This window comes from Oreochromis niloticus, linkage group LG3 (assembly GCF_001858045.2).
Source record: "Oreochromis niloticus isolate F11D_XX linkage group LG3, O_niloticus_UMD_NMBU, whole genome shotgun sequence".
Lineage (NCBI taxonomy): Eukaryota > Metazoa > Chordata > Actinopteri > Cichliformes > Cichlidae > Oreochromis > Oreochromis niloticus.
The window spans coordinates 43,443,478-43,465,790 of NC_031967.2; the positions used below are offsets into that span (position 1 = coordinate 43,443,478).

The following is a 22,313-nucleotide window of genomic DNA, read 5'->3' on the forward strand; positions in this document are numbered from 1 at the left end:
ACACATTATTTTTAATAAAACCACAAGACAGTTCTACCTTTTAGGTGAGTATTTTTGACCTGTGATATCTCGATGCCAGAGTTCCGTCAAACTGTAAGAGAGAATTCAGCCTGTTGGCCTTTGATCCTGATGAAGACGAGGTTCAATGCAGATATGGAGACACAGCAGCAGATGAGTGTAATCCTTGTACACCACCATCTCTTCTAACCATCACACCAGTGAGTTAAAAGCATTTTCATCTGACACAAGCCAATTGTCACAAAGTTAATACGTTATTATTCTTCTGAGATCTAAATCATTATTTAATCTAATTAAATAATGAATAACTCTACGTCACTATAAAATACAGTAATAACTCACATATATCTGAAAGGTTACTCCCCCAAATATAGATTTGGGGTCATTGCTGCAACCTCTGTGGGTTAGAACAAACTTTATTGAGTTTTGACTCGTAGTCATGCCACTTTCCAATTTCTGACAATTTCAAAGATGTCCTAAAAATGGCCATAGCAAAACTATTTCAAAATGGCTTCTTCTTAAAAAAAACCCCAACAAATTCAGCTTTATAAACATATAACTGGTTTCTCTCCGTGTTTCCTTCTCCTGTAGTCTTGCAAACTGACCTTTCATTCTGCGAGTAGGAGTGATGAAGGTGCATATGCAATACAGCTGGAGATGGAGGACTTCCCCAAGCAGACCATCTTTCTCCATCAAAGTGATGATGTGGAGACAACAAGGACTCCCAGTGATGCTCTCAGCAAAATACCAATCAGATTTAGTCTAATAGGTAGGACCATTTCACAGTCCTTCAGAGTCCTGGATGAAAACTCCTACAGATGCAGTTGTCTAGATCTGTGGATCATCTCATTCTTCTGCAATCATCTGACATCATAACAGTAATCAAATGCTTACTCTGTAGGTCTTTGATTTGCATTTCTGCACTACTTATGACTCTTGACTCAAGTGCTTTGCATTTGGGTGCACAATAACCAGCTAACACAGCAATACATGACCCACACAAAGTTCCAACATTGTTACATTTGAAGCACATACAGCTACATTTACAGCTAGTTGGCTATATTTTTGTTGTTGAAATAAGTTTCAAAATCATATCTCATTTGAAATCCTAGCTTGCCTAATTAAGTCACTAACTAATATGATCTTAACTTAATATGCCACATTTTTGTTTTGTTCCAGTGGACCCGCCTGTGCCATCCTGTTCAGAGGGAGCCTACCTGCCCAAGTTTCTGCCTCCAACTCCCGTCAGTGGGGCTCAACTGTTGGCCTATATTAATGAAACATTGAATATTACCATTATGGCAGAGGCAACCAACACCATGTGAGTTAAAGAGAAAGACACAAAACACTGGCATATGTAAAGAATATTTTTGTTTCAAACTTTCTCCTAGAGTGTGTGTGAGCATAATATAGAACCTTTTTTTTAAACGTCTCTGACTCTTTTCAGTGTTTTTCATTTTCATTGCACAAAGCAAAGTCAGTAACGCTGCATTTATGATTCATTGCTTGTTTAGGATATACATTACTTTCCAAAAAATTGTGTTTATAAAAACTATATGAAAAACATAACTTTAAGAAAGAATTCGTTCATGAACATTTGTCTTGATTTACAATATACTTTTAGTAAATATAATGCACATATCGAAGTACATCCCTGTGTAGTCACATTTGAGGAAAAATTGTAAAATTGATGTCTAGATCTACTGAAGATAGATAAATAAATTGCAAACATTAAGTTATTAAATACATTTTAACAACAATAAGAATTATAGTTAAAAAACAAACAAACAAACCAACAAACAAAAAATTGCATTTCTCACTGGATCTCTGTAAAGTCGTACATGAAGTGGTGGCAACATCCAATCCATCACCTGTAATAGTTTGAGGTGAACAGGGCATGTATTCAAATATGGTACGACCATTTTGTGACATAAAAACATTTTAGAAATCCAGAACAAACAAGATTAATTTCAACATGCAGAATAATTATTGAACTATATAATACATGAGTTTAATCAAATTACTACTCTTAGTTTTGATGCTATGACCACAAGAGTGGGAGTAGGTCGGGGTGAAAAACCCAATTTCTTAAATTCTGGAGGGACACTGAACTCTGACAAACTTTAGGTCATTATTGGTTGGCCAGATGCAATAATGTCAATATCAGCCACATAACCTGATCTTTGCTCATTAGCTGGGACAAAATCCATGTGGTTCTACAACCTCACAGTGAGTCATGGGAAGGCCAATTTTGATGTCCATCTAGGTTACCAAATATACATTTAATTTACCCAAGAAAGGGCAAGTTGGGATATAACTTGATCTGGATCACCCTACACTACCCATGCAATGTCACCTATGTTGCATTGCTACATAGAAGCCCTACATGATGGCCTTGACAGTACAGGACATTTTTTCTTTGATTTTTGTTTGCAATGTAGAATGTTTTGAATTGCAGGTCAAAAATAAATAAATAGATGTGTTTGAAAAAATCAGATGCAGGAACGGGAAAATTATTTAGCAGAGGCATTGATGGAGAGCTGTCTTTGCTTGCTCGTTTCCTCTTTGAACATATTGTTTAAGATGTATTTCTTTTTGTAAAATGATACAATAAAAAGAACGGTAATGAAACAGTCTGCAGTAATTCTGATGTTTGCACTCTGATTTACCCGTATATGCCAAATCTCTATTTTGTGTGTTTTTGTAAGGGTTTTGAAGCTTTTGTTCAGTGGACCACACACCGCTGTGAAACATGTTGTATCACATGGAGAATTCATCCTGACCTGGACACCATCTGACAGTGAATATGAAGAAAACCATCCCATCTGCTTCGTAGTCCAGGCAGAGTTAAAGTCAGATGGTTTAAACATTTTCGCACCACCATTTTTATGGATATATGTTGTACTGTTTCATTTTTTAATTACTTTTTTTGGATTTCTTCTCTCAGTACAGCCAAGTATCACTCTGAGCTACGCTGTGTGATTGTGAGCATTCAAATTAGTGAGTAAACTTCAAAAATGTACATTTCCTTCAATGATTTCTGTAACTGTTTATTTTAACATATTTGTGTATTATATTTTCAGGACCAATCACCACTCCTCTGCCAACAACTGTTCTGCCTTCAACCACCCCAGAACAAACAACCACTCTTCTGTTCAGTACGTGAAATATAGAGGAGCTGATGCAGATCATGAATATTGCCAAAGGCCTGTATCATGATGGCAGTTCAAACTCTTATTATTAGTTATTAATTATAACCAGTGGCACAAAGACGGTTAACAATTGTACTTCCTGTCATATTGGGGTTTTTTGCAACATGAGATTCTTTTAGATGTTTGATGTGTTGAAGTAAAATCTCATGTTTGATGTTTGGATTTACCACATCTTTCACTACATCTCTCTGTTATTTAATAGTAAATGAAACAGAAGATCAGGAGAAGGTGCTATATGAGTCCACAGGATCAGGTAAATGTGATTATTTTTCATAGCTTGAAAGTGTGTAGCTGTCATGGAAATATTGTTTGAGCTTAAAAGCAGTTTAAAGATTGTCAGCTTCTATGTTTATCCTTCTTCTACATACAGGTGACGACAGCATGGGTGCTGGCAAAGTTGTTGGTATTGTGTTTGGTGTTGGAGCCGTCGCAGCCATTGTTGGCGTTGCCTTGTGGGCTTTGAACCGAAGTTCTCCTGTGCTCTGTGAGTCACAACATTTGCTACTTTTCCAAACTTTTTAAAAGGATTTTCTGATGATACACATTATTTAAGGCTGTGGTTCACCTGTCTTTTTGGTGTGTTTTTGAATTTTACAGAAAAAAGTTGGAGCTTTGGATGAAGATGGGAAAAACAAACCTGTAGAATCTGGATATCACTGGTCTTCTAGCTACTTTCAGCTGCTCGCTTCTTGTGTCCCAATCCAATTTCTACAAATGTAAATGTTATATAATGCAGATCTGCATTTTACTGTCAAAGCCTCACATAAATGGTCAATGAACTGTTTTGAGTCTTTGGCTCCATCTGTTGGTGAAATGATGTCATTAATGTACAAGGTTGTTCATTAAAGCTACAGGCAGACTCCCCCAGATGCTGGTGACTCTGTTTTATCAGAGAAAAATTTAAATACTGGCAAAAGGAAATATCTACAGAGACAATATGTGAAAGTAAAACGTCATGCATCAGAGCTAAAAACCTCAAAAAATATGAAAATATTCAATCAATATGGTACAAAATGTAGTGTTGCAAGAGGGTGGGTATTTCTCACCACTGAGGTTTTTTTGTTAGTCGATCTTCGCTGAGGACATTTTTATGTTGGACATTCTAAACCATAATCCTAATCCCAAATTGGCTCACAGTTGTTAAAAAAATAAACAGTAAAAAAATTATTTTATTTACGATAGAAGATACCAGCTCTCCCTCCACTCACGCCCAATTGATTGCAGCAATGGCCAGCCCTCCCAGCCCTCCCAGCCCTCCCAGAGCCTGGTTCTGCTGGAGGTTTCTTCCTGTTAAAAACATGTTTTTCTTTCCACTTTCACCAAGTGCTTGCTCATAAGGGGTCATCTGATTGTTGGGGTTTCTCTGTATTATTGTAGGGTCTCTACCTTACACACCTTGAGGCACCTGTTCTTGTGATGCTGTATAAATAAAAATGAATTGAACTGAACAGAATACCAGATCATATTAGATGCTTGAAATGAGGAAATGTACCATTTCATGTTGGCCTTAACAAGATCTTTCTATTTCCTATGTGAACTTCTTTGTCATTTTTTGGATTTGTTATCTGTATCTCTTTAAAAAAAAATACACAGATAATTTTGGAATTATTTAATTCACTGTCATCATTAAATCTTCCTGACAAATTGTCTATCATTAACTTTTCTGGGCAGTCCAGACTCTTTACAAGTCATATATATGCTCAAAAAAATGAAACGGATACTTTGAAATGATTACTTTGGTTTAAGAGCCTCATGTCCTCTAGCTCAAGAAACATTTTGCTCACTGATGTATTCTTTGGATACTTTGGTGCAGCTGTCATTGATTCTCAGCTGATTAACACATTTACATGTTATGGCAACATTGATGTCTGTCGGTATCCTAACACTCACAGTAGTCCCTGTTGAACTGTTATCAACAGGAGCTTTTCATTTATTAACTCCTTGACTGCATTTTATGACAATGACCTTTGAACCTATGTTATTGGTTTCCTTATTTATTCAGTGTTCAGTGCACCAAACCTTTTCCACCAGAGAGGGAATTTCTGTGCACATTTTAACTCATTCTCTGATTCTCATTTCATAGTGTTGCCTTTAGTGACACTGAGTTTGACACATCTGTGGTAGATTACACACTGACAATGTTAATATTTGGGTTCTTCAACTAAAAACTACCTCAGTACTGAGGTCAGCATGTACCGATCAGACCAGATATTTATCAACTAGTTATTTTCACTGCCTGGCAACATGAGAGCAAGTTTGTACATGATCATACATGGACATGTCTGTATGTGTCTGCTCACAATGGAGACACTGTAAGTATGATAAATAAAGACACACCTATGCCAACAGCTAAAGGTTCTAGCATTTATATCAAAGCCAAACATGCAGGAATGCTGCCAGCAAGTTGTACCATAAGTATCAATTATATGAGGGATTGTTCTGCAGATAGAGCAGCATTTTTTATTCTTGGAGCTCTTTGGAGCAGAGCAAACGTTTTCTAGTTAACATACAATTGGATAGTTTTGTCTGTCATTTTCCAGTCTAGGGACTGCCCGCCCCCCTCAGAGGTCTGCAGTTAAAAGGCTAAAAAGTATCCTAAGTAAAGCAGTCTAAGTTCATCATACTATGTTTTAATGTGGGTGACTATAAAAGTGATGACTAGAGAACTAAAGTTATTTCCATTGTTCCTCATTTCATACAACGTGAAGCCAATTCTGTTCTGATGCCTTTTGAAGACCAACCCACATTTTAACAAATTCCAGAGCTAAATATTACAAAGCATGTCTTCCAGATGTTGGAGAAATTTAAATAGGAAAGAGATCGTGGCAGACAGAATATGTGGGCAGATGTGAGTCACTGCTGAAATTCTTGTGCCAGGTCCTCCAATAGCCACTGACATCTGTGGCTCCAGTTTGGTGTCCAGCATTTCCTTGGTACTAAAATGTTGCAGCTGTTTTTGAAAAAGGGAAAAGCTTGTTTCCCCCAACTTAAACATTTGAAAAACATTAGGCCGACTCTGACAACTGTGCTATTTACAATTTAAATAGCACAGTTAAGTCAATTTCCTGCTGCTTTTCAATTTTGTTTTGTTTTGCACCATCTTTGGGAAAATGATGCCTACTGGCTCCTTTTTCCTGGTGTTAAGTTGGACATTTATCATGGGAGTCTGTGCAAGGAACTTAAGATCTCATTACCTTTCAAAGGGTTGCTTTATAACTAGTTTGGTGACCACTTACAGTCAGCTGGCAGCTTCAAAATACACCATATCACCTGTATAATCACCTCACAATGGAAAACATTACACACTCAATCTTTGTCAGCTACACTTAATTGTAGTCTGATGTGCTGCTGAGCCATTATTGGCACTTTCGTGATGACTTTACTTTCCATTCCCAGAGGTTCCCACTGGGTTGCACCACTGCCAAAGGAGAGCCTAACTGTGGCAGAGCAGTGGCTGAGACAAAACTGCATCATTTTAGACCCAGGCAAGTGAGAATGGCCTGAAAATCCAGAATCCATTATCTGCATACAAATGAAATGGAATGTCTTACATAAAGATAGAAAAAGTACTTTAGGACCTATAAGTAATGTGTAGTTGCTGTTTAACATAGTAGTGCACACTGAATCAGACTGCATGATTTAAGAGTAAATCTGCACATAATCACAGCACTATTGTGGGAATAATTAAAGCTTGTAAAAGTGGGTGAGTCAGCTTCCTGCAGTGCCAGAATGTTTGGATGGTGGTAGCAGTTGGCACACCCTTCTGCTTCCTTCTCACGCTCATGAATGGCAGAAGCCACATATCATATTTCCACTGCTACTCTGTCAAAAACAAGAGAGTGGGAGAGAAAGACATGTGGACTTTAAAGGTGGGGCTCCTCAATACAAAATCAGATTGATTAGAGCAAAAAGTTAGTTAACTCTAAGTAAACAGGATCAAGAGAAAAGTCATGCTTGTACGATGAAGCCTTGACTGAACAGACAGCCTCCGTTTGTCTGCTCTCAGTTTACAGCCTAACTGTGTTATAGTTATAGTTGTAAAGGGAGGAGACAAAAGTAGGAGGAGTACTGGGAGAAACACACGTTGTTTGTTTCATTTCAGAGGCATACATTACTGGGTCAAGGACTTTATTTTTACTCTATTTTAAACTTTATTTTAGGGCTGCACAGTTTGACTGATCACAACTATGGATATAAACATGCTGCTCCTTTTTCTACTGCTGCTGCTCTTTGGTTCTCAGGCTAACCATTTCTTTGGGACAGTGATGACTTTTACCCCCAAAGACAAGACACATAATGGCTCCCTCACGGTAGGTGTACCTATAACATTAATGCCAGGACTCTTTATTTTAGTCTGAAACAGGGGCTCAGATTTTTACTCATTACTTAAGGAGGATTGAATTAAAGGCAAGCACTTCTCTGCTGTGCACAACACAGTGTGAACCCACAGTGCAATCCTTACTGCACTCTCTAAGCCAAGGATTTGATATGTTGTTGGCATTGCTGTTGTTAATTATTATTCACTGACATTTCAAAAGGCTCCTAAAAGCACTGACTTTATTTGAACAGTGCATGGCCTCTTTATAATATCACAACAGGTGTTATTGTTACAATATTACAGGTGGTCTTTCACTACAAGCTGAGCTTTCGCTCATGCACCGATCAAGACACGTGGAGCTGTGTCAGCGGTGACTGTGGTAGTGAGAGTGTGGAGCTGAGCATTGTGGATGAGGAGGACAAAGAGTGGTGTCAGAGGGAAGGAGTCATGACTCGGGAGGTTTCCAGCAATGCTGTGTTTCAGCTACGGTCAGTAACACATCAGATAAAAAAAGAAATGTTTAATCCTCTCAGGTCTAAATTATCATAGCTGATAACTCCAAACCAGCCCCTAATCTTAACTTGAGGCAATCAGATTATGTAACAGAGCTACTGTCATCTCCTCCCACATTTACATTGGGCTGCAGGTAGCACTGCATATTTGATTTTGATTTAATGCCAGATGTCCTGCCAGACACAACACAAAAGGGATTTCTATGTTCTCCCTAGTCGTGGCAATCAGGGTAAGAATTCTAGTTAACACACATTAAAAACCAAAAACAACAATTAACAATGCATCAAATGTCACGTACCTCCTTGCACGTTTGTCCAAAACACACATGCATCACACCTTAATAGAGTATATAAACCCTTTTTCATATACAGTGTAGTCTTACCTGAAACATGATCATACGTCAATGCCTGCTATTTGTCAAAAATCTATTTACATACATCAATTTGTGTTTACAAGATTTCTGAAAACTTGTACTTTAACCTTGAACTCCTACATCACCTAATTCTCATGTTCACAACATTAAGTGTCCATCAGGTTCCCACCCCCCCGGCGGGTTAATAACAATACCCCATCAGAATTTCTTGTATGGATGTATACTAATTAGTATATGTTGTACAAGGTCTTAGTATAAGTTGAGTACTATAGAAAATAAACAAATTACCTTCTGTGAAACCCCAAAGATTAGATGGCGGTGACTGGATTCAAACCAAAAACAAGGTAAAGAAATGGAGAGCTCTGACTAACGTGGACCTGAGGACTCGTCTCGACACATATCAGCCAAACAAATCACCTCAGACCACCATCCTGCCAGCCCTGCGGTAAGCCTCTTTATTGTTTTTATTGTCATAAACTGGCTGTAATGAAGAGCAGGAAAGGACTCAAATGCAGACTCATAGGCAGGACGTTAACCCAAAAACACAGTTTTATTTGCTGAGTGGAATAAATAATACAAAACTAAACAGGGAAATTTCAGGAATACTAAACTAACGAAGAAACACATGTAGAAGCACACAGCCACGACAGATGAGGGAGAACGCAACACTGGACAGAGGGAAACAGAGGGCCTAAATACACAGTAAAATCATGAGGCAACAGAAAACACATGGGGAACACAGCTGAGACGAATTATACACAACGAGACTGGGAAAACTAAACTAAACACACTGAACAAGGAACGCAAGACTTTCACAATAAAACAGGAAACAAAGGAACACAAGATTGACAAATGAGCTTGACAGAGGAGTGGAGGAGAGGGGGCGAGAGGAGACATGACGGGCTGGGGAAACATGGATAAACATGGACACGAAGAAAGACATAGAGGAGAAAGACACAACAGGAAGCCTAATCATCAAAGACTTAAACAAGAAACATGAGAAACTCAAAACAAGCTAAGACTACTAATGAACAAGAACATAAACCATAATACAAAATATCACCAAAAGTAAGAAACTCAAAATGCTGGGTCACAAGGACCCAGAAGCATGACCATGATTTTAGTATTTGCAACTTTCTTGGGACATGATCGTCTCTTATGTGTTTGCACTGTGGTAAGGCAAAAAAAAAAAAGAATACATCATGTATCTGTCACTTGTCTAGAGGTGGGGTACTCTGTGGAAAGGTTGTCATTCCATCACCGAGTGAACACAGAGAGACAGACAAACGTTTGCATTCACATTCACACAAATAGCTCATTAATAAATGACATTTAACCTAACCTGCATGTCTTTGGACTGTGGGAGGAAGAGAACCTGCACAGGCACAAGGAGTATACGTAAACTCTGCTCAGAAAGTATGGAAATAAGATATGACTTGCATGATTTTTTTTTTTCACATAAAACCAAGTCAGTAGCATACAATGGGACACCAGCAAAACATTAAGGCTACTTAATTTTAAAGGCTCTTTTCACCTTTCAACCACACATTTTGGCATTACAGCTTTGCTGTTACAGGATTTTCCATCTTCCAATATTTTTAAAATATGTGGAGATATCAGAGCTCTGTCCTGATCTATAACCCTTAAAGTGTATCCAGTGACATGGTGAATGTTAACAGGGTTAAATGGGTGATTCTTGACAGTCCTTAAATGTATTTTATTTTTTTGTTTTTGCTTGGAGGAAGCCTTATTGAAGCTGCAGTTGTTAAAAACCAAAGATACACTGCTGATTTTTTGGGGGGGGTTGTATTTACTGTACTACATGTGATTTCTGTGTGCCAGAGTCCCTTCAAACTGTCAAAGAGTCTTCAGCTTGTCGGCCTTTGACCCTGATGGAGACAAGGTTAAATGCAGATTTGGAGACATAGACGCAGATGAGTGTAATCCTTGCACACCACCGTCTGTTCTGACCATCTCACAAGTGAGTTTCAATCGCTGTCACATACACTTACAGAATGATACTACAGTAAAAACTAGTCACAGAAACAGACAAACGTTGTAAATTATTAATTTTTAGCTCTTCTAGCTGAAGGACTGCTGGTGGTAAGCGCTGATAAAATGCCTTTCTTCCATTCATCCGTTTCTCTGTCCACAATTCACAAAAATTTCTACTCCTCAAACTCAAACACAGTGCCCACTTTTAACGAGTCTTCACCAAACTTGTGCAGGCTTGCACATTGTCATTTAATCCTGTCAGCAGGCAAGATGAAGGTTCATACGCAGTACAGCTGGAAATGGAGGACTTCCCAAAAAAGACTGTCATCATCAGTGATTATGGTGTGCAGACAAACATCACTCCCAGCGAGGCTCTCAGCAAAATACCAATCAGATTTGCTCTGATGGGTAGGTTTTTTTTCTTTTGCAAAGCTTTTTACCATTGGAGGATCCTGTTTATTCAAAGTAAAATCAGCACAGGGATGTTACACTCCATAGTGCTGCAAGGAAGAGGAACTCACTTAAATTTACTTTCTTTTACGGCTGCTCCCTTTATGGGTTGCCACAGCAGATCATCTTCCTGCATCTCACCCTACACCAGCATCCTCCTCTGTCACACCAACCCTCTGCATGTCCTCCTTCACCACATCCATCAATCTTCTCTGTGGTCTACCTCTTTTCCCCTTACCTGACAGCTCTAGCTTCAACATGTATTGCCCAATATGTCCTGTATCCCTCCTCTGCACATGTGCAAATCAACTCTGACTTTCTGTCAGTTTTGGGATCAGTCCAGTGCAATATAATGCCAGTTTTGACCAGAAACATAATGTTGCTGTTTCAAATATGTCTGCTGGAACCTTACATATCAAACCAGTGTCTCAATTTAGCAACCAAAATTTGATAAATGTCATATCAAGGTTAAATTGCTTGCTACACTACTTTACTAGCTATCTACTGTAATGACCTAAAAATCTTTTTCCAGTGGACCCTCCTGCACCATCCTGCTCAGAGGGAGTTTACCTGCCCAGGTTTCTACCTCCAACCCCAGCCAATGGGGCTCGCATGTATACTAATGACACAGTGAACATTACCATTGTGGCAGAGGCAACCAATGCCACGTGAGTAAATACAGAACATATATGAGTGCCATGTTTACCTTACAAAGAAATACAATTTTTCCACCATTACACATGTGTTTTTTAAAAGTTTAGTTGTCAGATCCCTCTACTTAATACAGGTGAAGCGCCCAAGACGTTAAATCCCAAGAATCAATTAAACAAGCAACAAGTGCTCTCAGAGAGTGTAACTCCCCCAAAACTGAAGGGCTGTACTAAAACTTTAATGCTTTATGATGTTTTTATTGCAATATGATGATGTTACCCTGTTATTGAGTCATTGCAACATCCAATTGAAAAAAATGAAAAGATATGGTTTCTTGAAATTTGACCTTTGACCTTGAGTGCTGACAATGAAGGTCAAGGTCAAATGCTTAGCCGACCTTGGTTCTCATGTCCCTAGAATACTGTTGTGAAGTCTGAAGAAAATAAATTAACATTACATTACAAAATTGTGGGTAATATAAAGTTTGTTTGTTTGTTTTTTACTGATTTTACTGATTTGACTGATAGTGTGACCTTGACCCAGTTTTGACCAAAATTAAATCAGCTGTTTTTGGTATCTACCATCACACAAAACTGGAAAATTATATCTTCAAAACTGTGGATGCTAGACTTCTAACAAACAGACAAACAAAATGAAACAATTAAATACTCCCTTCTTTCGAGGGCAGAATAACGGCAGAATAAATATAGTACTACCTTATATTGTTGTTTTTGGGTTATTGGTGTTTAGGGTTTATCTTGGTCTTTTTATTTCTATATGTGATACTTTGCAGCATCAATCTCTCCTTTGTGTGTGTGTTTTTAAGGGTTTTAAAGCTTTTGTTCAGTGGACCGCACAGTGTTGTAAAACACACTGAATCACATGGAGAATTTATCCTGACTTGGACGCCATCTGAGAATCAAGATGGAGAAGATCATCCCATCTGCTTCTTAGTCCAGGCAGAGAAAGAGTCAGTGTGGGATTTGCATCCATTAATAATAATAAGTGAAAAGCACATCATGCAGTAAATACACGAGGACTGGAATATTTTAAATTGATGTTTTTGTACTATTTCAGTTGCTCATCAGTATGCTTTGGATTTATTTTCTCAGTACAGCCAAATATCAGTCTGAGCTACGGTGTGTGATTGTGAGCTATCGCACAGGTGAGCACACTCACATTATGTTTTTCCCTTCATTGCTTTGTAGGATCAATTATTTTTACATGTTTATTATCATGTTTTCAGAACCAGTCATCACAACATCTATGCCAACAACCGTTCTGCCTTCAACTACTCCAGCGAGCACGACTACTGGTGCGTCAAACACAGAAGAGCATTAATATTGTGTCAAAGGGCTGCATCATTGATGTCTGGTTACTGTAGCCCGTTATTATCATTAGTGGCGTTCAGTTATCAAATGCATTTTTTGTGTAATTCTACTAGGAGTGATCAAAACAAAGATGTTTGTTGTGCCCAACAAGACAGAGCCATTCAGCCATCACTATACCTGCAAAATAATGCATGCTTTTCTCCTTGGTGGTGGTGCAGGACTGGAATGAATCTGAATGTGGCCATTTTCCCACCATGTCGATATGTTTGTCTTTAACAGTAACCGAAACAGAAACACTAAGCATAGCAACTATGGTGGCAGATGAATACAAAGCATCAGGTAACTATGAATACTTTTAATGGGTTGAAAATGTGCAGCCAGGGTATAAAATGAATGAATAAAATGAACTTGATTACTTCAGCTACTCTCCTTCTGCCTTGCATAATTGCAGGTGATGACAGCAGTCGTGCTGGCAAAATTGCTGGCGCTGTGTGTGGGGCTGTAGGTGTTGCAGCGATCGTTGGCATTGTGGTGTGGGTGGTGAGGGGAAGTCCACACGCATTCTGTGAGTCAAAGGTTCTCCTGTTTCTTAACTTTAACTTTTATTTTGGCTTAAAAAACAACAGTGTAAAGTCAGTGGTTAAACAGTATTTTTTCTTTATTTTTACAGATAAAGTAGTCTAATGGAAGAAGAAAGAGATTAAGGAAAAACAAAACTGGATATAAAATCTAGAGAACTTGGGAAAAGGATATCACAAATGTTGTTACAGCACATTTCTACAGATGTATATACTTTATAATATAGATGCATATCTTTTACTGATGAAGAATCACACCATCATGTCACTCTCCAGTGTACTGATATTAGTCTTTGGCTCTATCTGGTGGTGGCACGATGGCATGACATAAATGTACAGAGTTGTAAATAAAAGCTACAGACAGCAGCCTTTAGATGTGTGTATTTCATCATTTAACATCTTACAAACTTAAATGTAAACATACAAATGAGGAAGGTTTAATATCTACAGAGAAAATGGTTGGAAGTAAGGCACTGAGGTTTGAAGGCTGAAAAGGAAATAGAAAAGTTCTTATATGGCACCTTTCTGCTACAACTGAGCACTAAAAGCACTTTAGTTCTGTTGTTTTATTGTGTATTGTTTAAGTTTTATGATCTGGATGGTGAAGGAAAGTCAGGGCTGTTAGGGCTGACAAACACATTAAGCTCTTTTAACCCCGTGAGGTGGAAATCAGTGCTGGTGATAACACTAAACCTAACATGACCATAATCTCATCATTTAGACAAACACAAAACAGCTATTATCTTTTTTTTAAATGTAAGTAGTTTTTGAATGCATGTCACTTTAGATTTTTTTGAGTGCATACAACCTTTAGGGGTTTGCTCATCTGCCTTCACATGCATACAAACTACAGTGACATCCCATTCTTTAGTCATAGGGTTTAATATGATGTCTACCCACCCTTTGCAGCTATAACAGCTTCAACTCTTCTGGGAAGGCTTTCCACAAAGTTTAGGAATGTAAGAATTTTTGATCATTATTCCAGAAGTGGATTTGTGAGATCAGAAACTGATGTTGGATAAGAAGGCCTGGTTCACTTAATTCTAATTCATCCCAAAGAGGTTTTCTAAGAGGCTGATGTCAGGACTCATCCATGTATTTATGGACCTTGGTTTGTGCTCTGGTCCACAGTCATGTTGGAACAGGAAGGGGCCATACCCAAACTGTTCTGACAAGGTTGGAAACTTAAAATGGAAACAGCTCTAGAGTCCATTGGCTGTGTGCTTTTTGCCACTGCATCCAGTTACGTTCCAATACATCTCTATCTCTATCGACAGACAGATAGACAGATAGACAGACTTGGCTTATCGGTGGTAACCCAAACCCTACTGTGCCAGTGTGTGTGTGTTTGTGTGCGTATTTTATTCATTTCTATGTTTAACATTAAATGAATGTCTGTACTATTAAATCATTTGGACTGCTTGTATTAAGAGAAAACAAGCAGATGGTGCTAATTCTATTGGTTACTTCTGGCCAAGCTGTATTTCACATTCTTTGCTGGAGCAAGTTTGACATTTGTTTTGTTCAGAGAATGACTGTGATTTAGTGATTCTTCTATAAGAATATGAGAATGTAGATTGAAAGTGTATCACACAACAGAAACCTAAGAGTGTTTCATATTAGCGTTTTCGCAAATGTGGCCAAATTTTTCTGCAGGAAGTGGTTTCAGTCAGACAGACTTGGTCGTGGTTTACATTTGTATTTGGCACAGTGCAGCTGTGATTGTGTTGACCAAGACATATTGTTATATAAAATAACAAAAAAGAAAAGAACAAAATTACCTCAATTTTTCGTCCTACCCATGTACAAAAGCAATTGCTTTTTAAGAGCTAATAATTACTTGGCAGTAAGGGTGGAATCAAACAGTTGGCAGTGAGCCTGTGACATTGTCCATTTCCACTTTTTTTCCCCTTCTTATGTACAAAATGTTGGACAATATTTAAATAATTTGCGATGTGAAGATTCACTATGATTTACACAGCAGTACACTCCATAATAGTGACATCAATATTTATTCAGGGTCAGAAACCTCTAGTTCAGTGTTTGAGACAGGTCCTATTGTGTTCCCACCACAGAACACAACAGAGAGCAACTTTACTCAGAAACCAAACCACAGGATTTTCCAGCCACACAGCAGAATACTAAATATAGGTCATTCAAGTTTACCTGTCAAAACAAGCACTTATACTCATTTCCATTTTTTTTCTGTTTTTTTGTTCTATTTTTTTAATAGTTTTTGCCATTTTAAACTGCACATGCTTTCAATATAACTGCTGAGCTGTTTGTGTTGTGGGTTTTTAAACTGGCACAGTGTCCTGTGTCTTCTCAGAAATTACACTCCCCTAGACTGAATACGCTCAATTAACCACAGCTGACCCACATTGGCTGAAAGAGCTGATAAAGCAATAATCATTGCATTTCCATGTTTGTAATTTAAAGAAATATTATTAATTTTGAGTAAAGTTTTAAGCCCATGCTGTACGGAGATGAAAGTGTGGACAAAAACAACAAGAGAAAGCCGTACAAAAGCTGGTGAAAATAAAACCACAAACACTTCGCATAGCACACGCTCAAGGCCCCTACACTTCCTTTTCACACACAGCGATTATGCATTTCACATCCTCTGTAATCTAACAGTTTGATATTTGCCCAACAAACATTCTTGCTCTTATGAAAAAAGAGAAAAATTGTCACAAAAGGTCAAGCGTCACACGTCAAAAATAGCAGATAGCAGACATGTCTGGGATTTTTACTATGGCCTCCATGTCAACAGAAATGTCACAGCATGCTTGACACCTTGACTGCTTATTACTGATTTATGACTGAGTGGAAACTTGACTAAAGCCACATGTGGCCAATAAAAGAACTGGCCAGTTTTGCTTTTATGCTTCTCTTCATATTTCTTCTATCTGCTCTCCTACTGTCCCCTCCCACACCACAACAGGAAGGAACTGAGCAATGTGAACAGCCTTTGTTGAGCAACGAAATACAGAACCCGGGATAGCTTACTTACATGGGCTTTATTCGCTTTATTCACTCCTAAGAATTCTGTGATTTTAAGAAAAGTCACTCGGCAGGGTTTATAATGTGATCAGAGAAACTGGTCATGAAAACCTTGATAGTGAGTCTACAAAAAACAAAAGAACCACTCCGGACGAACCAACAACACAAGAATGAATCAGAGGCATCTCTTCATCTCCAGACATGAAGTATTTATTTTTAAAATATATTTATTCTTGCTATGAAATTAAGAATTCAACTAAAATAATAAAAAAATCAGTTAAATCTGTACAAAAAGATCATAATAGATGAAAAACTATTGACAAGAACCTAACATATCAAATATTAACTCAAAACCTTACCACTGTTTTCAAATAAAACAAAAACAAAAATTAAACAAAAAAAAACTAATTACAGGAATTACTAAGACACATCTTTGACACCACCATGTGGTCTCACACACACACTTGCTCTTTCTGTTTTTAATCTCCTAACATTCAGCAGGTCTCTGGTGACCCATCTAGGGTTATTAACCCATTGGTTTGTTTTAGCTAGATGCTAAAAAAGCAAATTAAGTATGCATCGTTTTGCACTCCGGTTATTCAATTTTGGTTTTCCAAACAGATAAAAATTCCATTCAAATGAGTGGATGTTAACTGAATTCAAACCTTTCTGTCTGAGCCTAACTCATCAATAGTCCCCAAAGACCCGGTGTCATACATCGAGCAGCAGGTGAACCATCGCCTCAGCATCCTCAACCTGTTGTGGTGTTTGCGTCACATGCCATGGGTCTTTCGTCCATATTGCTATGATGACCTCACGCACATTAAGTGGTCCTGGATTTTAATGGAAAATGATTAAAGTGCGTGGGTTCCCTCCGGGTACTCCGGCTTCCTCCCACCGTCCAAAGACATGCAGTTTGAGGGGATAGGTTAATTGGATAATCTAAATTGTCACTAGGTGTGAATGTGTGAGTGAATGTGAGCGTGAATGGTTGTCTGTCCCTGTGTGTTGGCCCTGCGACAGACTGGCGACCTGTCCAGGGTGTACCCTGCCTCTCGCCCTATGACAGCTGGGATAGGCTCCAACGCCCCCCGCGACCCTGGAAAGGATAAGCGGAAGCGGATGGATGGATGGATGATTAAAGTCGATTAGAGCCAGATCGGGTCGACCTGAGATACTGTTGAAAGGGCTATAAGTTGTAAGATATGAAGAAAGATTGCGCAGCAGGCACACGCAGTGGCATCAGGACAGGAAAAACTCTTTGAGATAAAAACCAAGGTTTATACTCGAGTGATAGTGAACATGAAGTCGTATTAAAACATTAGCCCGATATTCAGATAGCAACCACTGCTTTCCTGATAAACAAAGTAAACAACATGGTGATGGGCTTGCACACACAAAAAACAATGCAAAACATGAAATACTGTGGCAGAATACAGCAAGACAATAAAATTAGTTATTAGAAGACTCTGTTGTCAGTTTCTAGAAGTGTTACCAACAGACCACTTATGCTGGCCTCAGCTCTTTTTTTTTGAATGACACTACAGTCCCCGTTGGCCCTGGACAGATAAATGCTGGCAAATGTCAATTGAAAGCTGGTGAAAAATTAATACCCACGTTCAGGACACCCCGTGGTACATTTTCATCAGCTCGTTTGGTTAAACAACTATTTCCATGATGACATGATCCATGTGTGTTCTCTTTGCAGCAATCTGAGCTGCTGTGAAGAAAAAACAAACAGAACGGCAACATGAATTCTTGTAGCTTTTGTCTTAACAGTCATCAGCAAACATCAGTTCAAGGTTTTTAATCAGATCAAGATTGCCTCATTTTTCTAGAAGTAACTTGTCTGTCAAAGGTCACCTGCAATACCACATTGTAACTTTGGAATTTACCTGCAAACCTCAATAACCTCAGCAGCTGTGATCACAACACAGCTCATCAGAAAAACATGGCTGCTTTATAACAATGTGGCACCTAAAGAACAGACTGTTTTCTACCAATAACATGTATAGGATTGGTCATGAGCACAGTATAAGAAAATGGACATAACCACCGTGAGATCAACCAATGATTTATAAAGTCTCATTATGAAAGCTCAAGTTCACACTTTTGTAGCACCATTTGAAACCAAATTATTAGTTCTTATAACCAAGTATTATGTTGTGAAGGCCTTCCATCTTCAGTTAATACTGTAAAATGATAAAGCCAGACAGAAAATAAAAATTTCCAATCTTTGAACGTTAAACCCCTCTGGCGATCATTAATACATATGTGTAATGTGACAACGAAAATACAAACGTTAGATTTGACATATGAAAACGAACATATCTACTTTCCTTTATCTCTATTTCCAATCTCACACACACCAACACACACACACATATATATAGCCAATATATCATAGAGCAAACTACAAATATGGCATTAGGTTAGCAGATTTTAAGGGGTATTACCCATTGCCATCATATCAACACAAGGGCGGTGACATTACACTGCTAGGCATGGAGGATTTGATTATTTGATGTAAGCGCTAAAACCAAACAGTTTCCAAACGTCTCCCTTTTATGAATTCTAAAATTCTGCATTAACGTAAACGGACTGGTTCTTATATAGCGCTTTTCTAGTCTAATTGAGCACTCAAAGTGCTTTATACAACTAATTCATTCACCCAATCACTTTTTCTAAGTCACACTCCGATGAATGCATCGGAGAACAATATGGGGTTAGCATCTTGCCCGAGGATACTTGGCATCCAGACTTGGGGGAAGCCATGAATCGAACCACCAACCTTCCAATCAGTAGATGACCAGCTCTACCGCTACAGCCACTTTTATGAAGACTTTTATGAATTGAAGTTGAATTAGTGGCCAAATTATACGTACAGTACGGTGAAAAAAAAGGATTTGTAATTCATTTTCAATGTTTTTCTTTCTTTTATTGATATTTGTCACACTTAAATGTTTCAGATCATCAAAAAATGTTGATATGGCAAAATGAAAAAAACCTACACATGTGAAAAAGTAATTGCTGTATAAAGCTTATAATTACTTGGCAGTAAGAGTGGAATAAGCTATATAAGCTTCATCTGATGGCCGGGCCTTCTGGTAGAGAGGAGAATTCATGGATCCATCAATTATGGTAAGATGTCCAGATCTTGAAGCAGCAAAGTTGTCCCAGACTATCACACTACCACCACCTTGTTTGACTGTTGACATGATGATCTTCTTATGCTGAGAAAAGGTGAGCTGAGAAAACCTTCCAAAAAGTTTTGTCTTGTCAGTCCAGACATTATTTTGCCAAAAGTTTTGGGGATCATCAAGATGTGAGATGAGCCTTTCTTTTTGGTCAACAGTGATTTATTAGGTATTGTTTCACCAAATACTAAATCAGGGCCATCAAAAAGTGTCCTCATCTGTGATCACAAATTACAAGACCCTATTGGATTTTGTTTGTTGGTTTTTGTTTTTTTGTTTTTTTTGTTTTTTTCATCCCGAGGATGGGTTTATTTTCCCATGAATGCCATTTTTATCCATTCTCTTATTGTTGAATCATGAATTCTGACTTTTACTGAACCACGTGAAGGCTGCAGTTCTTTAGATGGTGTTTTGTGACCTCGCTTGCGGTGTAATTTTGGTAGTCACTGCTGGGAATGTTAAATGATGTTCCAAGTTCAAAGCATTATAAACAGCTTTGTAACCATTTCCAGGGTGGTGGATGCAATTACTGTGATTTTTAAGAGTTCCTGTAGATTGTGGCATGATCTGTTGCTTTTTGTAATCTTTAGCCTGATTCACTTTGTCACAACGGTTCTGTTTAAGGGAATTCTTAAAATGAACAGGTTTGGATACATTGGACTATTATTTTCTTAACGATTTGAAGCATGTCACTGTGCCAAATATGCAAAAAATGAAGACAACAAAATAATCAACTATAGATGACATATCTGTTTTATGTAACATTCTATTTTCAGGCAACAGTTTTGATTAACAGAAATTGTCACTGACAAAAAACAAAAGCCTCCAGAAAATAGTTTACTATTTTCTACTGATACCGCATGTTGTTGTTGTTGTTGTTATGACCCATAAGAAATGCCCCTTACACTCTTGCAGGGTTTACTTTACCTCTCCTCCTGTCTCGGTATATAAGCCCCAGTAGAACAGTGGACACCAGGTAAGGCGTTCCCACCAACAGGTGAAATACTAGTCTTAAGACCGAAAAAGAGCAGGGAGCTGCCGGTTCAGCTGCAGATGTAGATGAAGGAAAATCCTGAGATGAAGCTGTAAAGAGATGAACATGGAAATTATACATTTAAATGCTTTATTAAAGACATGTTTTCTTTAAATTGTGTCTTTTTCAGGGGTAGAATGTTTTTCTCTCTTCATCATTTGCAGGTATACAAAACACATAGGCAAATATGCAAATTTTTGAGTTTTTAGATATAATTCCTCTAACAGCCATTTTTTAAATTTCCTTTTTCTTAAAATGCTTTATTTTTAAATTGCTCAACATTGTGTATGTGATGGGATTTTTGTTGCTCACCATCAACTGCCAGCCAGCTGCCTAGTGATTCTTCACCTCCTGAAATGCTGCATTTATAGAGTCCTTCATCAGATTTAGAAACGCTTTTAATGGTGATTTCTCCTGTGGAGTTCCTTTTGATGCAGTGGCCATCTTTATAGAAATCAAAAAACTGGTTGAAGGACTTTGTCTCAGGTGTACAATGCAGTGTTACAGTGGCACCCTCGGACACGGGGAGGGCAGGACTCTCCAGAATCACAGGCTGATCTTTGGAAAATGCAGAAAATCAAGATTTGTCATTACAGGCTTCCTTTGCTTCGTTTCTAAATGATCTGCCTTAATCAGTGTGACTTTAAGTGTAAATATTGCATAGCAGAACTTAACATAGTATTATTCATACCAGTAATGGTAATGTTGACCACATTGCTCTGCTCCCCACTGACAGACTCACACCAGTACACGCCGCTATCTGGTGGGTAGGTTTGTCCGATGATGCAAGTCGAACCCGAGGAGGCATAACCCCAGCCAGAGGAGCAGGGTCTGGTCCCCCCCGCGAGCGTTTTCCTCTTCACTTTCCAACCAGTGTTGTTCAACTGTTCGCCACAGCTCAAAGAGATGTTGTCATACCTGAAGAACTGAGACCTGTCAGGGTTGACCTGAAGACAGGCTGTGGGGAAGGAAGGGAGAAAGAAAGAGACAAGAAAAGGGTGAAAAATTAAAAAACAAACAGAATGAAAATAAGATATTAAGGACCGAATAAACGCAGTGTTTAAGAAATTAAAGTGTACGCAGGGATAATGAGGGATTATAAGAAAAAAATTGTCCAAAATGTCTTTAAATGTTGAATTTTGTACTCACTCAGCATCAGGCAGAATGGTGTTAGCTGCATCCTGTATCACCACCAACTAACAGAAAAACAGACGGTGATCTCTCACTTCCTGAAGATTTTGGTAGGCGTGCTTGTTTTGTTTGATGGTAGCTGCTGGGGGAAACACATCGAAATGTGTTTGCTCATCAGAAGTTATCATGGCATGCTATTGATTTGATTAATGCAACTGACCTGCTTACTAAATGCATCGATTTTATTTCGGGGAAAGCAGACCAAACTATAAAACAACCCAAGAAGTTGCCTATGCAAGTAATGCAAGCATATATTAACATTATTATCTGTTTTGATGCATATAAATGCCGGTTTGATATCCATTACTTGTTTGTGATCTCTGATACACCAATTGATCTTTTTTTAAAAGATGCGAGCAGCCACCTTAACCCTTAAATGTGTAAGTGGGTCAAAAATGATCCGGTGAGGTTGTTTTCTTTCAGTATCTTCATAATGAAAAGTTATTATTT

General features: G+C 38.3%; 3 protein-coding genes across 5 annotated transcripts; 2 read left to right on the forward strand and 1 right to left on the reverse strand.

Moving 5' to 3' along the window:
- The first annotated feature begins 206 nt into the window (after positions 1-206).
- LOC102077243 (uncharacterized) lies at positions 207-4,630 on the forward strand. Its single transcript, XM_025905016.1, has 9 exons — positions 207-218; positions 610-787; positions 1,198-1,339; positions 2,727-2,870; positions 2,966-3,018; positions 3,102-3,176; positions 3,433-3,483; positions 3,601-3,714; positions 4,608-4,630. The coding sequence occupies exons 2-9, from the start codon at positions 676-678 to the stop codon at positions 4,628-4,630; spliced, it is 714 nt and encodes a 237-aa protein (XP_025760801.1). The 5' UTR covers positions 207-218; positions 610-675.
- Positions 4,631-7,132: 2,502 nt separating this feature from the next.
- Positions 7,133-13,812, forward strand: LOC109194191 (uncharacterized). Of its 3 annotated transcripts, none has more exons than XM_005464653.4 (12): positions 7,133-7,540; positions 7,852-8,036; positions 8,742-8,879; positions 10,277-10,415; positions 10,663-10,837; positions 11,412-11,547; positions 12,357-12,500; positions 12,643-12,695; positions 12,777-12,845; positions 13,141-13,200; positions 13,313-13,426; positions 13,532-13,812. In XM_005464653.4, exons 1-12 carry the CDS (start codon positions 7,418-7,420, stop codon positions 13,543-13,545), a joined length of 1,350 nt encoding a protein of 449 aa, XP_005464710.1. In that variant the 5' UTR covers positions 7,133-7,417; the 3' UTR covers positions 13,546-13,812. The 3 variants fall into 3 exon arrangements, with proteins under 3 accessions (XP_005464710.1, XP_025757279.1, XP_005464711.1); XM_025901494.1 differs by having other exon boundaries at positions 7,467-7,540; positions 7,829-8,036; XM_005464654.3 differs by having other exon boundaries at positions 7,467-7,540; positions 7,829-8,036; positions 8,747-8,879.
- A 2,814-nt stretch (positions 13,813-16,626) lies between these two features.
- On the reverse strand, positions 16,627-21,902 carry LOC100695711 (Fc receptor-like protein 5). Its single transcript, XM_013266891.3, has 6 exons — positions 21,822-21,902; positions 21,364-21,630; positions 20,985-21,230; positions 20,567-20,722; positions 18,060-18,162; positions 16,627-17,275 (listed from the first exon to the last, which is right to left on the reverse strand). The coding sequence occupies exons 1-5, from the start codon at positions 21,850-21,852 to the stop codon at positions 18,101-18,103; spliced, it is 762 nt and encodes a 253-aa protein (XP_013122345.1). The 5' UTR covers positions 21,853-21,902; the 3' UTR covers positions 16,627-17,275; positions 18,060-18,100.
- Between the last annotated feature and the right edge of the window lie 411 nt (positions 21,903-22,313).